General features: G+C 34.5%; 1 protein-coding gene across 7 annotated transcripts in view; it reads left to right on the top strand.

The window, feature by feature from the left end:
* Positions 1-21,140, top strand: part of LOC150104017 (Golgi-associated plant pathogenesis-related protein 1-like) — a 66,723-nt gene that overhangs the window by 6,404 nt on the left and 39,179 nt on the right. For 5 of the 7 annotated variants that reach the window (XM_090396677.1, XM_090396679.1, XM_090396678.1 and 2 more), the window contains one exon: positions 15,003-15,220. In XM_090396677.1, coding sequence (XP_090252803.1) covers positions 15,199-15,220 — 22 coding nt within the window. In that variant the 5' untranslated portion in view covers positions 15,003-15,198. Of the gene's footprint in view, positions 1-9,669; positions 9,724-13,473; positions 13,566-15,002; positions 15,221-21,140 lie in introns of those variants that run through there. The other 2 variants (XM_090396681.1, XM_090396682.1) reach the window with 2 other exon arrangements.

The following is a 21,140-nucleotide window of genomic DNA, read 5'->3' as shown; positions in this document are numbered from 1 at the left end:
TACATAAATATAGATTTTACAATTTTATATAAATAGTATATAAAAGTTATATTTATTTAGTATAAATAAAGAAATATATTTATTTCTTTATTTATTCTACCACTCGGTGTCGCATTTAATCTAATAATAATAATAATAATATATATTCAGAATTGTTAAATTATAATACATAATTTAACAATTATGTATTATAATTTAACTCTTAAAATGTCAACAATTCTTTGTTGACATTTTAAGAGTGGTATCAAAATCATTTTCTCATGTACATTATAATCACATGATCAGTACCACAGATACCTTTTTTTTGCAGATAATTACTGACTTCACTTAAGAAATTACAGTAATTAAGAGATTATTGTTATCTATTTTATTACATCCTTTATCATTCTGAGCAAAGGTGCCAATTCTCTTACCAAGAGGACATTTCTAGTGTGATTTATTCAATGCCGGTATTCCTCCGTCATCGGATTTACACAAAAGAGTTCCAACATGCAATTATTCGATTATTAAGAAAGATCACCATGAATGATAAAATTAATGGTGTTTAATCTGTAGAAAATAAACTATGAAATAAAAAATCATGAAGCCAGGCGTTAGAGGAACCATCATAATAAATCAATATCCCTTATGCATTCATTACTGCATACTCACGCATTATCTGAAAGCTTTGAGTAAGATGCAAATAACCATAAATTAATAACTTCCCATTTGGGCTCGTAAATTGGCCGGCATACCATTAAGTTTTTAACGTTGATTTGCGCGCGTCAATAAGATAAATTTCTTTAATCTCAACTTGAAAACATTTACCGCAGCCAGCTAAGCAATTTCATTACTTTCATGCGACACAACCGACTGTCCACACTGTTTTCCCGTTACTAATAGAATATTGTATCTGCAAAGTGCGTGTGTACTAAGGCTGATTTCTCTATGCGCAAGATGAAAATCCTTGATACCTTCCTATGAGAGCGGTTAACTAACTTTTAGTTAAAAAAGCCCACATGAAGATTCCTCTCGCCAAGACCTCACGTCTTTTCCAATGGCGAAATGTCATCTTATTCTTCCAATTGCACTACGGAAACGCTTAAAAATCAAGCGTGAAAAGTATATTCCTGGCTGCACTTGAGTGGAAAATTTATTTTGTCTAGTGTGTCACAATGTATAGCAATTTATTGAAAAATTATAATTTGTAATTATGAATTATTAGAAATTATTAGATAAAAATAGAAATACTTCTAACTTTTTATATAAAAATGAAGCAAACATTATTAAATATTAAGAATTTAAAAAATATTCTAATGTTCTCCAAAGTTTTGATTTAAATTAGAAATTATTAATACAGCAATTTTTAAATAAAATATTAAATAATTATTATTTAATAATCACATGTATTTTATACATATGAAATACACAAAAAAAAGCATACCCCTTATGGTGGACGGGATAAGAATAGTTCCACTATAGCCCGCATGTCGTAAGAGGCTACTAAAATGGGACACTGAGTTTCGAGAGTTTCGCTGTCTTAGGTTTCTTCCGAAATTTTGCTTCCGGTGAGGGAGAGCTTGGATTTCGAGGTGGGGATTTTCCCTGAGAGAGCATTTGAGTCTCTGGGAAGGGTGTTCTCCGGCGTGGCCTGTGAGGGGCCTTGTCGGTGGATGCTTTTCCGTGGAATTTTTAGCGGTTCTGCTAAGTGGTGAGGGCCCCGTCATTGAGTGGAACCAAAGCTTAGTTAGGCGGTCACTCGTAGGGAGTGGTCCGGGGGATCGTCTTAATTTTTAGAGAGGGCTTTACTTACATACCAGCCCATTCATGTCGTACGAGGCGACTAAGCTGGGTACCCAGGGAGGGTAATGGATGGCAATGCTGTAGCCAATGAAGTTCTAACTAAGGCTCGGCTATTACTGTTTCCCTCCTGCCATGATCAGAGCTTATAGCTTTATATATATTTTATACACATTACGGACAAAGGGGAATATGAAAAGCATTTTTGCTTCACCCATCCTGACAGCGTTATTTTATGCGCATGTATGCAACAGTTAATATTCGCATGCATTTTGTATTTTATACACATGTAGGCAACAGTCGTTATCATTTATTGTAAAATTACTATAGCATTTTCTTTTAGTTTAGTTACCATATAACAACCTTCCGACTTCCACAGAGATTTAGGTTCATTTGCTTAGAAACTCTCAATCCAGGTTCTTGCTTAATCAGCACCCCCCCCACACACACACACCCTCGATATTTGTGGCTATCATTACTGTATGTGTTCGTAGGATGGCTTGTCTCTTTGGAGTGAAAAGTTCAAATATCCAGGAACTACTTGGTTTAATCTGAGGTTTTGGAAACTGTACTTAGTTGTTCAAACAAACATTTAATTAACAAAATACGTTTACAGGCCTTCAATATAATCTCCATTATACCGAAGGCTTGACTTATCACTTCTTCCTCATCGGCATTTTTTCCTTTTTGTACAGTTTTACTTCAACAAAAATATGGCTGACAGAATGTACCTAAGTTGATCCAGGACGGTCTGAGGCAAAGCATGTGAATGCACTCTGCAATTGTTATTTATGATTGTTTAAAATATGTTTTGTAATAGAACACAGTGGAAAAATTAAACTAAACGTTGAGCGACAAATTAAATAAGTTAAAACAATCATTTATTGAAAGAGGCCATTATAAATGAAACCCACCTGCATATTTGTAACTAGTGAATTCTTCTTATTGATTTGTCTTGGTTCATTCACAGCCAACCACTTCATTTTATCTATTCTCTCTCTCTCTCTCTCTCTCTCTTTGGTTTTGTTCCAGAGGTTGCTTTCTGTTGAAGGTACCGAACTGTTAAAAGAAAAACTAACCCAACATCTAAGTAATTATCGATTCTAAAAAAATTAATTAGAATCCCGAGATTTTTTTCCCTGTTATTTCTTTTTTTATGCTAATTTTCTTTTTATAATTAAGCACAAACTGAAAGAAAATAAAAAACTAAAACGAGCATAAACTAGATTCAATTTAAAAGGCGAAATTTGTTGGTGAAAGAAATGTCCTGTTTTTTAATCACTTGCTTCAAAATAACGCGTGGAATAACAACCGCAACAATTGCCAAATCTCGAAGCTTACCAGAGGAAGGGAAATGAAGAAGAATACAAAAGTAGTTACATTTTAAAAATAAAATAAAAGGCCAAACGTACAAATTCGTGTTTGAAAATATAGGAAAACCTGATTACAACCTCGGACTTCCCCAGAGATCTAGGTTTATTTGCGTAGGAATTCTAAGATCAGGTTCTTGTTAATCATCCCTCCCCTTGCTATTTAAAGATATTTTTTCTTAGGTTGGCTTGTGGAAAAAAAAAAACGGAAACACAGAAAATTAGCACATAACTTTTTTACTCAAGAGTATAGTTTACAGCTGACGTGACGCTAAAGGTTTTTATATTATCTCAGTTGATCACTGCGCGATGTGCACACTTAATTTTGAAATAACTCTTCTAAACCTTGCAATCCTCCGTATGAAGTTGTCAAATTTCATCTTATGTTGAAAGGCCATTTATTAAAGATAAATGTTCACTTCACTGACGAGAACCGAACCCACGTTTTGTGGAAATGAGTTGTGAAAAGTATTTTGTTATCATTCCTGTTGATATAGAGAACAGTCAAAAATCTATTTATTTCATTTCGCAATGTCTTCTGAAGCCAAACTGCAAAATATTTACAGCTGTATTTTACGTGATTCTAAGTCGGACAGTAATAGTTTTGTATTATTCATAATATTTACTGTTTTCCCTCTATCATAAACTGTAATAGAACGTGATTTTCAATTAAGTGCTCAAATACATACGAGTGATTTTTCCTCATCATTGAAAGTATGAATCGTAAGGTTTTGCAAATGTCCTTTTCATAATATATAACAACGCAGATAAACTTATTTTTTAGCAATAAGAATAATTTACAATATATTGTAAATTTCTTGAAATATTTCTTGACGGGAAAAAAAAAAAAAAAAAAAAATATATATATATATATATATATATAGAGAGAGAGAGAGAGAGAGAGAGAGATCTGAAAAAGCTTATATTCTTTGCGCTCAAAAAAGGATTCAAACACTGATGCCTTTCTAAGAACATCGGACATTATTGTAACCAGCTGAGGATTATGAAGGAAAATGAATTTCAAACTTCATTTCAAAATCTGAGGTATTTAACTGAGTTCTTGATTTTATGTGGATAATGTTTTCTTCCTAAATAAAGACGCTCAAGTCTTCAGGTAACATATGTAACATATTTGGTATGAAAATTATGTGATGAAAATTAGGTGGTACTTAAATGATACAATATCAGCATGTGTCCCGAAAGTTCGAATAATAAATAGGGTAGGAATCAAATGGATGTGGTCTTGTTAAGCAAGATAAGAAACAGATCATGTGGAAGGAATACCATGTGCACAAGGATGATGTCCGTTATGAAAATTATAAGCAGCAGGCTAGAATAGTCACAACTGTTGTACGGAAAGCAAAGTCTTAGAGTATGAAAAGAAACTATCTCTGCAAGCAAAAGATAACCCAAAAAAATTCTATCGATAGGCTGCAGGTAAAAGAAAGAATGGAAGAACAACTCTTCTGAATGCAGGTGGGTGAGTGTGATAGATGCAGAAGAGGTTGTTTAACTAACGAGTGTCGATTTTGCTACAAACTATCAACCTGGTGTATGCAACATTGAGTTCACTGCTACCTCTTCACTGAATGAAGAAACCGGCGTGAGAAGATGAGGTATTAGAGCTGCTGCTGCACAAACTGAATAAGAATTTTACAATAGGAACTGATGAAATATCAGCACGGGTACTAAAAGTGTGTTCACTTGAACTGGCAAGCAATTCCATTGACCATACTATATAATTTGAGTCTCGGAACAGGAAAGATTCCTCAGGAATGGAAAGAATGTATGGTAATGCCATTGCACACGGATAGTGCAAAGACCGCCGTATCCAACTATCGACCAATCAGTATCTCAGGTGGTGAAGATTTTGGTAAAATTGTTTAGGGCCCGCATTCAGAAATGGGTTGACAGTGAATCTCTAATTTGCAATGAACAGCATGGGTTTACTAAGGGAAGGTCATGTTTTAGCAACTTGTTCACATTCTGTAATAATGTTACCATTGAACTAGTAGACAAGGGGAATGAATACACCATGATACTTTGGGATTTTAAAACGCTTTTTGACAGAATACAACATGGAAGCCTGTTGCATAATTGGCGCATATGGATTTGGATGATAAAATATTAGCGTGGATAAGAGGATGGCTGATTGACAGATATCAAAAAGTGGTATCCGGGGGATGTAAGTCTGCAAGATTTAAGGTAAATAGTGGTGTATCACAAGGATCAGTGCTTGTCCTCTGTTATTCAATCTGTACATTAATGATATTGGGAAGGATTTGACAAGCGACATACAGCTATTTGCTACTGATTCAAAGATTGTAAGGTTATCAGGAATGCTGCTGATTATGCAGAACTTGCAGAATGATTTGAATAGGCTGAAACAGTGGGCATGGGAAAATGAATTTCAGTTTAATGCTAGTAAATTAATGCTAGTAATGGAATTAGATATCCAACGACATTGGATATCTAATCACTTCGGAGTGATTAGATATCCAATGTCGTATTATATTGGTGGGATTATGCTAGAAAAAAACTGATCACGCTAGGGATCTTGGAGTGTTAGCGGATAGAAAGTTGAAGTTCAGGGACCATGTAGCAAAAATTGCAAATATAATTTAAAAGATAATTGCGATGCTGAAACGACCTTTCATATGGAAAGGAAAGGGTGTCATTTTGCCTCTTTACAAGGCCTTGATAAGACCTCACTTGGACTATTGTGCGCATGTCTGGTCTCCTGGTTTCCGTTGTGATTTTGATACAGTGGAAAGAGAGCAAAAGCGAGAAGGAGAGTATCCATAATCAGTATCCACAACTTGATATCAAAAATGATATCAAGTTGTGGATACTGATTATGGAGACAAATTGAGAATTTGTAAACTATAGACGCTAGCAAAAGGAGAAAGAGGGGTGACATGATTACAAACTTCTGAAAGGTTCATACAGGATTTCAGGTGATAGAATTTTTCATTTTATGGAGGATGGTAAAAGGATGAGAGGGTACCCTTGGAAGCCGAGAATGAATGCCGCCAAGAAGAGGGTGAGGGCTAGATTTTTCTCTCATAGGGTAGCGCATGATTGGAATGGATTGCCATTGGATGTTGAAAGGCATCGTGAATGAATTCAACAATAAGTATGATAGCTGGTGCGTGTAGTATGTAGCCTCCCTGGATAAGTCCCTGACTCCCTGAAGGTCTCTCTTAATAATGAAAATCAGAAAAAAAGGGCAAAACTGTGAAATTGGAAAGAACGTGGAAGGCATCACTCTACTTTTAACTTGCAGCACAAGTAAATATCACAACTATGTAAGCACAATTTTTAATGAAGATGTCAAATTCAATATGGTAATTCATAATAGAACAAACAAAGCTAATACGGTGAGGAGCCAGCTGAAAAAAATTATAAGGAGTAAGAGAGAAATTATCCAAATAATTAAACTACTGTATACAAGAGAGTGTTTAAGCCGATTGAAGCTTATAGCTCTGAGATTGTTCGTTATTCTTTGAACAACTTATTATTATTATTATTTTTAAACAGTTGATTCAAGCTACAGACCAATAGATATGAAGTTCTTAGGAAAATTACTGAAGTGTCAGTGGTATAAATGGCATAATTATATTAAAAATAAAAATAATATTTTTATTTTTAATAAAAAAATATTTTAGAAACGAACTTTACATTGTTTAGCATTCAACAAAGTGTCAGCAGAACTGTGAACAAACCTAAGGTATATGGCAAAACAAAATTGGGGAGGAAAGTTTAATAAAATAATGTTTGATGATAGGATGATAACGTGGCAAGTAAAAAACTCAAATTCCAGGTAGTTTTATTAGCGCCTTAGAGGACCAAAATGTAAGATGAAACAATACTCGAGTACTAAGAAATAAGAAATTAATTTGGAAGAAAATACGTTGACAAAGAGCTAGTAGTAGTAGTACCTGAATCATGTATTATTATCATCCAGAGTGTTCTGTACACCCTTTGATGATGTATGTCAACAATTAATGATATAGTGCATGTGTATTGTAGAGTGGCAGAAATTTGAGGAGAAAGAAAAACTTGTTAACATTGGATTTGTAGAGAAGTAAAGAAATAATTTCTCTATTCTGTACTGCCAAGCATTTTAATGAACATTATCCCAAATGCGAGAACCGAATAGAATACAATATAACTGAATAATAATTAATTGGAAATCAGATTTACTCTTTCGCATAAGCAACTTCTTGTGCGAAAGAGTAAACCTAATTCCTTGGATGTGATATGGCGATATTTGTAATGTTTATGCCAAAAAAAAAAAAAAAAAGAAAGAGCAATGTAGAAGAAAAGGGTTCTTTTTTTCGGGGAAATAATACAGGATATTGAGTTTTGCTTCTAATGAAAGCAATTTTTTCATAGCAAAAACAGTGGTTATCAGTCATAGTAGGTAAAAAAAATCATATCCACAGTTTATTTCTCGGAATGAACCGAATTGCATGTGGATGTGGTGCCCTGACGTTAAAAAAATTGTAATTCAAAATAATTAAAATGAAGAAAGACGATTGCTGGAAACATTTGCTCATAAAAATGGGTTGCATATATCATTGTGTGTAAATGTATTGTTCAAATCTGTTACCATTCACTGCATTTTGTTTTTATTTTTATTCAACATCTTACTTGCCAACTAAAATATTTGAAGTACAATGAAATACACTTAAATCAAGAGTTTATCAAATAACATTTGTGATTTATTGCACTTTTTGAATCATTTAATTATTCTTTATTAATTATTTTTGGAAGTTAATTATTTCACTTGAAAACTTGAAACATTATGGTTATATTTTATAAAAAAAATCCCTTTTCCACCTTATTTTATTATATTATTTATATCTCAATCTTTTCTATGATTTTCTGGGGAACAAAACAAGAAATATTTTATTATATATATATATACATTATTTATATCTCAATCTTTTCTATGAATTTCTGGGGAAGAAAACAAGACAAGAAAGACTATGTAACAAGCACTTTTGTCCTTAAAAGGACTGGCTAGATGGGCGAAGCAAGAATGCTTTTCATCTTCCCCGTTATCTGTAGAGGACAGTGTATTGATAAGGTGTTATTGAGCTATTAAAGCTCTGATCATGGCAGGAGAGTAACAGCAATAGCCGAGCCTCAGTTAGAACTTCATTGGCTACAGCATTGCCATCCATTACCCTCCAAGGGTATTGGATTGAATGAATCAATCACCGCATCTCACGGTCGATTGTTCATATCCTCCTCTCCCATTCGCACTTTTGTTCTTAAAAGAACTGGGCGATGGACTAAGTCCTTGACTCTTTATCCCGTCATCTGAATGAAGTAAATCTGTGTGGATGGAGTGTTTAGTTACCCAGCCATGACTGAGCTAAAAAGCTCTAGTCATGCTGGGTAACGGCAATAGCCGAGCCTCAGTTAAAACTTCATTGGCTACAGCATTGCCCTGGAAGTCCTAAAAAGGACTTTCCTACTCCTCGCACTTTTGTCCTTATAAGGACTGGCTTAAAGGGACGAAGCAAGAATGCTTTTTATCTTCCCCGTTATCTGTAGAGGACAGTGTAGGGATAAGGTATTATTGAGCTATTAAAGCTCTGATCATGGCAGGAGGGTAACAGCAATAGCCTAGCCTCAGTTAGAACTTCATTGACTACAATAATGCCATCCGTTACCCTCCAAGAGTATTGGATTGAATGAACTTTTGTTCCTCCAGAAAATCATAGAAAAGATTAAGATATAAATAATAAAATAAGGTGTATAAGGAAAAGGAAAAGATAAGTTTATTTTTTATTAAATAACCATAATTTTTCAAGTTTTTAAGTAAAATAATTAACTTCCAAAATAATTAATAAAATCACAAATGTGTATTTGAAAAACTCTTGATTTAAATGTATTTCATTGTACTTGAAATATTTCAGTTGGCAAGTTATATGTTGCATAAAAAATAAAAACAAAATGCAATCAATGGTAAAATACAATACAATACAATACAATTACACACAAATGATATATGCAACACATATTTATGAGCGAATGTTTCCACCAATCGTCTTTCTTCATTTTATTTATTTATTTGAATTACACTTTTTTTAACGTCAGGACACCACATTCACATATAATTCGGTTCATTCTGAGAAATAGTGTGAAAAAGAGAGCAGGAAACGTTTCTGCAAAGTAAAAAATAAATAAATAAATAAAATAAGCCAAAGGTTGCTACAAGGGTGTTGCCTTGGCTTTGATTCCTCTTGTTATCCGTGTAGTTCGTATTCTCTCCTGCCAGCTGTGAGAAGGCCAAGGCGAGTATTTGTGTCTGCGCGCGCATGCTTTACTGTTGTTGGTTCTTCTGTCTGCTGATGGTGTAGCAAAGTAGTCGGCATTGTTAGCTTGTACGAGAACAGAAAAAGGTGTTTATATAATACGCAGTTGTCAGGGTGGAAGTGCGAACATGTCAATTTCTTTTAAAGCCAGTGTTAGTTTAATGTTTTAATCCTAACAATACCATTTGGATGCGAAAGAATGGTGATAATTAACACATAAAAGATGTTTAAAGCATTTTTATGTAATTCGCCTTTCAAATAGATATGGGATAATATTAATGAACGATTTTAAGATTCATTGTACTAAAGTTCAGTATATTCGAAATATAAGACCATTTGTAGTTTTTATCTATGAAATTACAAGAAAGTTATTTAAAATAAATTAATCTGTGTTTTTATACTCTTTTTTTTTTTTTTTTGTAACCTCTAGCAGTCAAGCTAGTGAACTACACCCAAAATAAATAGCCTACACGGTGAACATTAAGAGACACTGATAAGAAGAAAAATGTGGCTGAGAGATACAATGAGATGTATTTGGAGCAAGTTACTATTTTGTATCCTACACAAGCCTTGAAATTTCATAGTCACTGGTTAGTGAGTAAGAGAAAGAGAAGATATCACGTGTCAGTTCTCGTATTACAGCCATTGTTAACCTTACGCAATCTGCGATTTTTGATACAAAATTATGCACTCTTTTTGTTTCTCCTACAGTTAACTGGTTTCGTTTCCTGAACGATACTTCCTGAATGAGATAATCTGTTCAGTAACGATATAATAATTGGGTCTATTTATTAATTTATTATTGTCATACTTATTAATTACTGATAGGCTATAAAACAAAATGGCGGATTACTGGACTTGAGTTAAGAAATCCAGTAGTATTTATTATTATTATTATTAGCAGAGTTAGGACCTATGATAATTTATTTAATTATTGAACGTGATATTTCTCCTCAGATATTATTTGCTGATTAGAAAACGTATTTATTTATTTATTTTTAAGAGGGATGAAAACAAACCTGGGTTTTTGAACAATTTTATTCCAATCATTAGGCAAATATAAGAATTTGATAATTTGGATATATACACACACTAATATATTTGGGCTTGTCATAACTGTCATTTTCTTGTATATATTAACTTTATGTTCTTCTTCTTCCTAACATGGATTTTGGGCCAAGTGGCCTCTTCCAGTCTCATGCCATCTCTTTCTTAGTCTTCCGATTCTTCTTTTCCCACTTATTTTATATTTGTATAATATTTTCGGTAGTCTGCTGTTGTTCATTCGATGTTCTATCCATTTTTTATACTGTCTTATGTAGTAGTTAATTGATTTTATATTCAGGGATTGTAAAATTTCTTCATTTGCTTTATGGTCCCATTTGGTATATCCAACTGTTTTTCTGAGAAATTTCATTTCTATTGTTTGAATTCGTTTTTCATCTTTCTTTTTCATGCTCCATGTTTCGCTTCCGTAGAGTTGGTTTTGATAAAACATTACTCGGCCTGGTTAGCCGAGTGGTTAGCGTATCTGCTCTTTAGCCAAACGGTTGCGGGCTAGAATCCCGCCGTGGGCATCGATGTTTGTAATTGTCTGTGGTAGTAGTGGTCGGAGGTAGATGGCGTTGGTATAGTGCGGTAGTTGGTGGATTGCATGGTGGAGACAGAGTTGTAGAGCAAGTACCCATCCTCGATGAGTCCTTGAACTTCCTGGGGGTGTCAAATAATAATTATATAGTCTGATTCTAGTATGCTTTTGTACTAGGGATGGCTTAAATATATTATTTATTATGCCATTTACCTTGACAAAGTTTAATATTTTAAGTGTCTATGTCTTTTTCTTCTTCGTATGATAGATCACATCCCAAGTATCTGAAAGTGTTTACTTGTTCTAGTATTTTATTATCTATCACTATTTTACTTCTTATTGGGTTTTCTCCTTTGAATGCCATTATTTTTGTTTTTTCTTTAAGTATTGGCCTATTATATTCTTTTGAGATATCATTTAATGATTTCAACGATCTTTGTAAATTATCTTATGATGTAGCTAATACTATTTGATCATCTGCAAATAGTAGTGTATCTATCTTTATTTGCGGAGTCTTTTGCATACCAAATGGGTAATGGGTTATGCTGTTTCCAGATTGTTATTATATATATATATATATATAATATATATATATTCTGAAAATAATGCGTCAAGAGTACTTTGTGTTTCTCTTGTATTTCCTTAGACAGATATCAGCTGTCTAAGGAAATCAACTGCTGTTTAGTTTTTTCCAATAATACTATCAGTTCGAATGTAATTATGCAGAGTTTTTTTCTGAGAAGTCAATACTTTTCGAAATGGTTATATTGTGTTTAGTCCAATTGTGCTGAAATATATTTAATTAGCATGATCGATTAGGAATTTGAAACTCATTGTTTTGGAATGGGATAAGCAGGTGCCTTGTGAAAAAAAAAAAAAAAACGTTTTGCTAACTTTTGGGAGGTAAGAAAATAAAAACATAACATTATAGACTTCGAATTCGGCTGAAAATCGAGCGTAAGCGGAGAAAGAAATAACAACCTACACGTCGGAAAGAGAATATGCTATGCATTATGGGATACTGATGCAATTTGGTGTGAAGTTATTAATCTCTCTATTTAAGTAGCCTAATCATGACGATCCTTTTCTTGGAAACTTTTGTTTCCTCACACTTGGCTAAAGGATTAAAATAAAATATAATTTCTTATCATATATAATTTACTTTCAAACCAAGAGTAACCACTTGTTACAAAGACAAGTAATATCTGTCTTTAGTAAGCACTCATTTACTTTCGCAACTTTTATTATTTTGATAAACAAAGACGGTTTACCCACTAGACTACGAAATATCAATGAATATTTTTAATCATTTCTTTTAGAAACGCTTGCTTAAATTTTTACTGTTTAGGTATTAAGATTGGACAATATCTTTTCAATTTGTGATTCATTCTTCAAAAGTATTTAAGATGCTATTGTAGTTATAAATTCCAGATCAGCATGGAATTAAAAAATAACTAAATAATAAAACGTCATTTTTATACGAAACGAATTTTCATATAAAATTGATATATCTTTCCATTCTGAGATGTTCCATTGTGATATATATATATATATATATATCACAATTTTAATATACAGTGGTTAGCCCTTATTTCTAGTCCACAGGAATGGTAGTTCTCGTGAACCAGAAATTGCACCTTCAGGTGACCACAACAACTAAAAATCGCAACTAAAAATCTTTTTTTTTTTTTTTTTTTTTTTTTTTTTTTTTTTTTCCCACTGAAGTGATGCCGTAGAAGTTACCGCTCGTGCAATGTGAGGGGAGGCGCTCTATCATGCATAAAAATGGTCTCGTCCAGACATCGTCGTTGCTAAAATTTCAGAATAACGAAACTGTTCAGCATTTCGCGATATTTCCGTGCGGCAGCGGAACGAGTTACTGGTCCTGTCGTAGTGATATCCTCAAAAAAAAGAATGTCCCTATTATAAAATCTGCTGTGAAGCCACACCAAAAACTGTAATTTTATGTGACTATCATGGGAGTTGCTGGAGCGCTTGGGATCATTCGGAAGCCCAAATACGACAATTTTGGGTGGTTACAGTCTCGTTCAGATAAAAATGTCCCTCATCCTCCCCACCCTCATAATTTTCCAAGGCCAAGCATCGTCGACTTCCAATTTGACCAGAAGCCTCATAGCAAATCTTAGTCGCTTATTATAATCATCGTGTAGCAGCTGCTGTATGTGGCTGATCTTGTATGGATAAAATGTAATAATTTTGCACAAAGAAGACTTTCCATGCTGTGGAATAAGGAATATCCAATTGTGGCACTATTACCAGCAACATTTTCGTGTGATCTGTCGACAATCGCGGCGGCAACTTTTTCAATTACCCATGGTGGCACTGATTTCGTTATCTCCCAGGTGGAACTTTCAAAGATCCTGTTTCATCAAACTTCCAAATCATCGATCTAACTGCGCTAACAGAGGACCTTCACCCAAGTTCTGGCGGGTTCTAAAACTAACGAAGAGCGGCTGATGGATTGCACTCGTTAAGGTAAAATAACTTTACTAGTAATGCGCTGTATGGTAAAGTGAGGCACATGTTGAATAGTACTCTCAATAGGAATGCGTTTGTGAAGTTTTCCCTTTACTTTATAGCTCCTGTGATGCCAGCAAAGAAGTTCAATTTCGTTTTATGCAAATTCGGCTTCCTCGGCTACAATAGAACCATATTTCCCCTATCGGCGACTTTTCGAACTTTTTTTTTTTTTTTCAAGGTATCCTTCTTCCCATGGCTTGATTACTCTCCCTACCAAATCTGGTGACATTCCTATTGTTAAATAGAGCTACATAAGGCTCTGAATAGGGGAAGTTTAATTATGGCCACCCTGTATATACTCGTAATGTTATCCACATTCTAGTGTCTATTTTGACTGGCAATGTTAAGAAGGTTCCGGTATATGCGAAGATAATTTAATTGCAGCAGCCCTGGATTCATGTTTAGATTAACAGATATCCTCATAAAAGGCATCTCACCATATTGAGGGCAGTTTCATCTATCACTTGCACTTTAGATTCTCCGTTCTCGCAGCTGAAGTTCATGCACCTCCCGCGTCTTCTTTTTGTTTTTCTTCCATTTTTCTCAACAATTCACCAGATAAGAACTATTCTGCTTGTTATCCGTCTAGAGTTTCGACCCGTATATGCTATATTCTACTTGTTTCAGCACATCTGTCATAACTTGAAACATAATATTATATATATATATATATATATATATATATATATATATATATATATATATATATATATATATATATTACATGCAATTAATTGTGTTTGGAAACATGATAAACATGTTTCCAAATACAATCATATATATTATATACATCGTTATAATATACACCAATTTTTTAACCATGTTTTAAGAAGAATTCTAAATACAGAATACATCACCAGATCTGTGAAGTTGTTAGCAGGCTATTATTGCTAGGCAAAGTTACTTTTGATGTAGAAAGAGCACTGGAAAACGTGGGATAAACCGTCAATTTTCTTGAATTTTCGAAGATGGTATCTTAAAATTGAAAGTAATGCATTTCAAACATAAAAAATAAAAAAAGTTCATAAATTCATTACGAATGCAAACAAAACAAAAGGTTTTAAATATCAATACTCCAAATAATAAAAAAAAAAGTGTTAAGATAAAACCAATGTGCAAGCCCTTCTGAATAATTACTCTCCGTTTTTTGCTACATATAATGCCCTTCATTTACAGACAGCTAAATTATGTCAGCACCATTCTGAGTAGCTACTGTGACTTTCTTCAGTCTATCCCATTACTCTTTTATATCATTTCTACGCTCTCCAAGGGCGTGCAGTCCGCTGTGTGATGCTTCCCTTCTGTGTATATGCTGTGAGTTGTAACTTTAAGAACAGTTACAGAGACAGTTATTGACTCAAAATAGTGAATGCTGTTTGTTTATCTTCGCAGGAATTTAAGTACATGCACACTGGGCCAACCCTTGCAGACCAAAAGAGCCCATCAACTGGGGTAAGGAACAACTAAACTCCGGTGCTATTGGCTCCTGACCGCCGCAACATATACAGGTTACCCGCAACAGCCGGCGCCCGTGAGGCTGGGATAGACTCACGTCACCTAGTGTCGCGGCAGACGTCTGGCAATCGCTATGGATTCTTCGCCCGATTCAGGTGAGTCAACAGTAGCGTGTTCTAATGCCCTACACACTGGCAGGTGGACGGTAAAAGAGGTTAATAGAACGCGTTCACTAAGGAAGCCAACTTGAGGCGGTAGCACTTAGTGGCTGAACGTTATGTCTCATATAAGATAGAAAGAAAGTTATATAATGAAATTTCCTGTATATATTTAATATATATCAAATTCTTTTTATATATAAAAAGATATATTCTTAGTAATATCTTTAATTTTACTGTTTTTCAAATGCTTTCTTAGAAATTTGATGAGTTCAGTCATACTGGATGCAAGGACTTTTTCTTTCAAGCACAGATAAACAAATATTAAGTTTAAGTATTTTTTTTTATTTTAATTTTTTAAAATTATTTTTATAATTGTAGTTTGTTCCATCTTTGCCACGAGTTGCCTCCCCAATCATGAGTTTGAAAAACATATCCTGCTGAGATTTTTTATTATTTTATTTTTTGTAATTTTTTTCGCTTGTAAATCTATCAAAGATTACACCGTTGCTAGTGCAAATGTTTTCTCGAACTTGGTCGTAAATATCGATCACTTGTCTCCGATTTGACTGAACTTTGATATATATATATATATATATATATATAATTTTGAAGAATAAAGGGTTTTATATCTTCCATTACTTATTTAAGACATGAAATTCTACGCATTTAGAAAATATATATTAACATACAGCACCTTTTTAAGCTTTAATTAATGACATTATTGTATCATTAGATATCCTTGAAACCTTTGAAGATTAAGATAAACAATATAAGACAAAAATGAAAATGAATTTCGGACCAATATTTGGTTTATTTCATTAAAGTAATGTTGGTTTCCCTTGCATAATCAGCCTGGGGAGTTAAGTCTTTAGCGTATCTGCTCTCCAACCAATCAACAGGCCATTGTTTGGAATCCCACTGTGGGCATGGATGTTTGTAATTATCTTTAGGTGGGCGATGAATTTCCTCGACTGGTGTGACACCACCGTCCACTTAATAGAGGCCTGAAGTGGCTTGAAAAGTTGCATGTATGATCTCTAGAGAAGGGTTTCCAGACTATGTGAAAAAAAAACTAATAAAAGTACAAAAAATATAAAATTAATTTAAAAAATAGAAAAAAAATCTTTAGTCCATTTACGATATAATGTGCTATAGACTTACCTTTCATGAGTGGAAGTCACATTTAAAAAATATAAAGTTTTAATTATCCAAATATCCGTTTATAAGTTTTGATGGGGGTTAAAACATTCGCGGAATAACGCTCAAGTTGACCTCTGTAACACAGGCTGCTTTTTGTTGTCGTTGTTAAACGTGACTAGAATAGCAAGTAAAAAATCAAAAAATCAAAAACAGATTCTGACCACCGTCTTTAAACAAAGCATGCGTCATGCTTTATTTATTGAAGGAATATTTCTTTTTTTTTATTTCTGCAATAAGAATAAAATTTTCAATCTAATCTCTATGTACGTAACTCATAACATTTAAAAAACGCAAGCGAACGTCAACTTTTTGTAGTATTGTGTTATTGATTTTGCAATTATGTATATTAGCATTGAAATGTCAGCTTTAATGGTGTTTTTACGCAATTTAGCTAATATTATTTAACCAATTTCTATCCATTTAAACTTTGATTCAAGTGTATAAGATACTTGAATCAATAATAGACTTGTTAACATGTGCAGGCAGTGCATATATACTAGAATACCGAAAGAAGGGTCAGTCAGGAAAAATATTAGATATCTCCAACCTGTTCCTTAGGCTAGACGAGGACTGTGTAATAATAAAAAAAAAAGTAGTTAAGAAAGAGAAACTGTCAGATTTGCCATTTCTTTCATCAGTTATTTGTCTCTATTCTATGACTTTTATGCGATACAGAATGCATTTAGGTGATTGCCTAAAAGGTCTTTATTTTCTCCAACTGCATTTAATTCGTATTTAAAATAAATAAGATGGATCGTAACTTCAATTCTTAACTTACATGTTTCTAGAAAATTGAGCCTCGTCATGATGTTGACAATTGTCTTACCGATTTTCCTGTGACAATTATTTCTGATTTTTATTTTTCTCTGATTTTTATTATGAATTGATGTTATTGTTCTTGGAAAAAATACTTTTATATGCAGTTAAAAAAAACTGGCTGTAAATTCTACTCTGTTCACAGAAGGATCGTCCTTTTTATTATTTAGTCGGCAATAATTGGATATTTTCTTTTATTATTGTTCTAAATCGTTGATTATATTGTCCTTCAAGCTACAATGAAGTAGATTTAGCATCATTAATTTATAATATTAGAGGAAATGAGCTTAATTAGGTAACTACTCATTTATATGCAATTAATAGTAACTAACGTTTAACTGATATCTAAAGTATATATATTTCTGAGTAGGAGTGGATTACAATGTACCATTCTAATTAGATTTAAACTGTGAATTCTTGATTTGGATAATACACTGGTGTCCAAAACCTAAGGACCAACACTATTTCTAAAGAATTACAACGCATATACAGACGTATCAAACTTGGATGTTTTGTAATGTCTCAAAGACATCATCTAGATGATTCCATCCGGAGAAGAATTTTTGAAACGCTTGAAGAAGGCCGCAGAATTACTGGCATTGCCAAAGAGTTTGGAATCTCACATAGTGTTGTATCTAGGCTCTGGGCAGCGTTTCAATAGAATGTCTTCCAGACGTCTGCTAAGATGTCGCCCTCGCTCTACTACGGAGCATGAAGACATATTTTTGGTTATGACAGCAAGACGTAATCGACGCACTAGGGCAGGTTAGCTTGCAAGTCGGCTCCACTCAAGGATAGATACGCAGATATCTCAACAAACTGTGGTAAGATGTCTGCAACAAATAGGACTGACTATACGCCCGTAGGCCTGTTGTCTACGTCCCTTTATCCAGAGCACGTTTTCAGTGGTAATCGCAGAGCACGTTTTCAGTGATGTTGAACCCATAACAATTGGACAAGACACCAATGAGCTAACGCATTCTTTACAGATGAGAGTCGATTTAGTGTTTCCTCAGATTCTAGACAACACTTGATCTGACGTGAAAATGATGCTGCGTATCATTGCAAGAATGTTCTTGAAAGGGATTGATACGGCAGTGTGGGGAGGATTTATGCTTAATGGACGCACCGAACTACAAGTGCTGGAAAAGGGGACTATGACTGCTGAACTATATTGCAAAAGTTAATTCGTCTGTGGTGCTATAGGTGAAGAATTCATTTTTATGGATGACAATGCCACACCACATCATACACATGAGTAATGGAGATACTTCTGGAGAACTACGATATAAATCGAATCGAGTGGCTAGCACGCTCCCCAGATCTCAACCTCATAGAAAACGTTTGGGACGGAATACGGAGACGCATTCCTGATGTTCATTAGAAATGCGTCTTCCCCCCCCCCCATCTAGAAAACAAACAAGGTCTTATCTTTTGCTCTGAAGGAGGAATGGGCAAGTTTGTCTAAAGAACTCGTGAATCACTTGCGGCTAAGCATGGCACGACATTGCTACAGCTGCACCTCAGTTAGGATTCCCTACTGAAATATCTCTACCCATAGTTTTCTGTTAGTAAGCACTCTGCATCAATTACTAACAATGATTATATAGAGAAACCTATGGAGAATTCATGACTAAGTTTAACACACGTGAACCAGAGTAGTAGGTTTTTTTATTACGTAAATATTTCGTCCTAGGTATGTTAGCTAGAACGTACTGTACATCATCAGTACAGTAAGGCAATACTAGGATGACAAGAGAAAGGGCGCGTTCGTACAAAGGAATCCAAATTGCGTGCAGTGGCGCGTTGCGGCCTGAACTTAAATTAAATTAAATTGAACTAAATTACTTAAATTAAATTAAAATTAATTACAGTGAAGTTATTATTTTACACAATTTTGTATGACAATTTCCCATACTTTAGGGATGGCAAGAACATCATTGCGGTTTAGATTTGGTCTGTGGAGTAGGGATTCAGCACTTTCTTTATATAAACGTTCATATTTATATGAAGATCTGTGTAGAAGTTTTGCCTTTTTCCAGTGGATTTTGTGGTTTGGGTTTTCAACTCCGTATTGAGCGAGGCCTGATTTATGCGGTTTGATAAGGCGGATATGGTCTTGATGTTCCGAAATGCGTTTAAAAACTGATCTGCCTGTCTGTCCAAAATAAGAGAGTTCACAGGAGCATGGAACCTCGTATACACCAGGTAGTAGCATAAGTGAAAGTTTGAGGAGAGGGTAACAAGTTTTGGATCTGGTTGATGGGTTTGTAGGTGGCAACAAGATTGTATTTCTTCATAATTTTCGAGAGCCGTTCAGAGATGCCTTTGATATAAGGTATGGGAATCCTATGGAGTTGTTCTTGTCGAGGTTGAAGTGCGGAGAAATTGCTGATGATTTTTTGAGTTGTTTTGAGATTGTAACCATTTAGAGTGGCTGTGTTTTTGATTAATTCCAATTCTTGTTTTAGAGAATCTTCGGAGGAGCATAATTTGTGTGCTCTGGTTATCAATGATTTAATGATGCCAAATTTTTGAGAGGGATGATGAGCTAAAGTATTGTGAATGTAGCGGCCTGAAAATGTCGGTTTGCGATAGACAGTGGTAGAAATGAACCGTCTTGTTTTCTTTGGATGTGTAAATCCAGAAAGGGGGATGCCTTGTGGGGATTCTCTTTCTAATGTAAATCTGATGCGAGGATGAAGAAGGTTGGTTTTTTCTAAAAATTGAAGTAGCTCTTGTTCGGAATAACTCCAGACTACGAGGATATCATCGACATATCGAAGCCAAAGTTTTGGTTTGGGTTTGTATGCGAGGATTTTTTCTTCTAGATGTTCTATAAAGACAAGGGAGACCCCATTGCTGTTCCCTCCTCTTGCTTGTAGATTTTTCCTTTCCATGTGAAGTAACCAGAAGATAACAGATTTGAACAGTTCGACAATGTCCGACGGAATAGGTCTACAGTTTCTTTATGGGGGATATTCGTGAAGAGAGAGACGATGTCGAAGCTGATTAGCATGTCTGTTGTCAGCAGTTTAATGTCTTTTATTTTGGTGTGAAAATCTGTGGAGTTTTTTATTAAAGAGGTTGATTGGCCTATGTAGGGACGGGGAAGGTTTGATGAAAATTTTGATAACTTGTAAGTCGGACTACTAATTGAATACTACTCCGAGACCTAAATACTTATGCAAAACTGGACTATGATCCCACAAAAAGACAGCTGAAGAAACTGAACAAGCTACTCGATGAAACAACGTCGTTAGATGAAGAAACATAAAAAAAAACTCAAAACATACCATGCTAGCCCTCTGAGAATATACGGTTTACCCAAGCTTCACAAAAACAACATCCCACTCAGACCTGTCGTTGATTCAATTAGTAGTCCGACTTACAAGTTATCAAAATTTTCATCAAGCCTTCCCCGTCCTTACATAGGCCAGTCAACCTCTTCATAAAAAACTCCACAGATATTCACACCAAAATAAAAGATATTAAACTGCTGACAACAGACATGCTAATCAGCTTCGACATCGTCTCTCTCTTCACGAATATCCCCCATAAATAAACTGTAGACCTATTCCGTCGGACATTGTTGAACTGTTCAAATTTGTTATCTTCTGGTTACTTCACATGGAAAGGAAAAATCTACAAGCAAGTGGAGGCAACAGCAATGGGGCTCCCTTGTCACCCAACTTGGCAGATCTGTTTATAGAACATCTAGAAGAAAAAATCCTCGCATACAAACCGAAACCAAAACTTTGGCTTCGATATGTCGATGATATCCTGGCAGTCTGGAGTCATTCCGAACAAGAGCTACTTCAGCTTTTAGAAAAAATCAACCTTCTTCATCATCGCATCAGATTTACATTATAAAGAGAATCCCCACAAGGCATCCCTT

The sequence above is a fragment of the Typopeltis vanoorti genome, chromosome 8, assembly GCF_054136105.1.
Source record: "Typopeltis vanoorti isolate ZY-2024b chromosome 8, IOZ_Tvanoo_1.0, whole genome shotgun sequence".
NCBI lineage: Eukaryota > Metazoa > Arthropoda > Arachnida > Uropygi > Thelyphonidae > Typopeltis > Typopeltis vanoorti.
The sequence above is the reverse complement of the archived record's forward strand: the minus strand, read 5'-3'. Positions and strand labels throughout refer to the sequence as shown.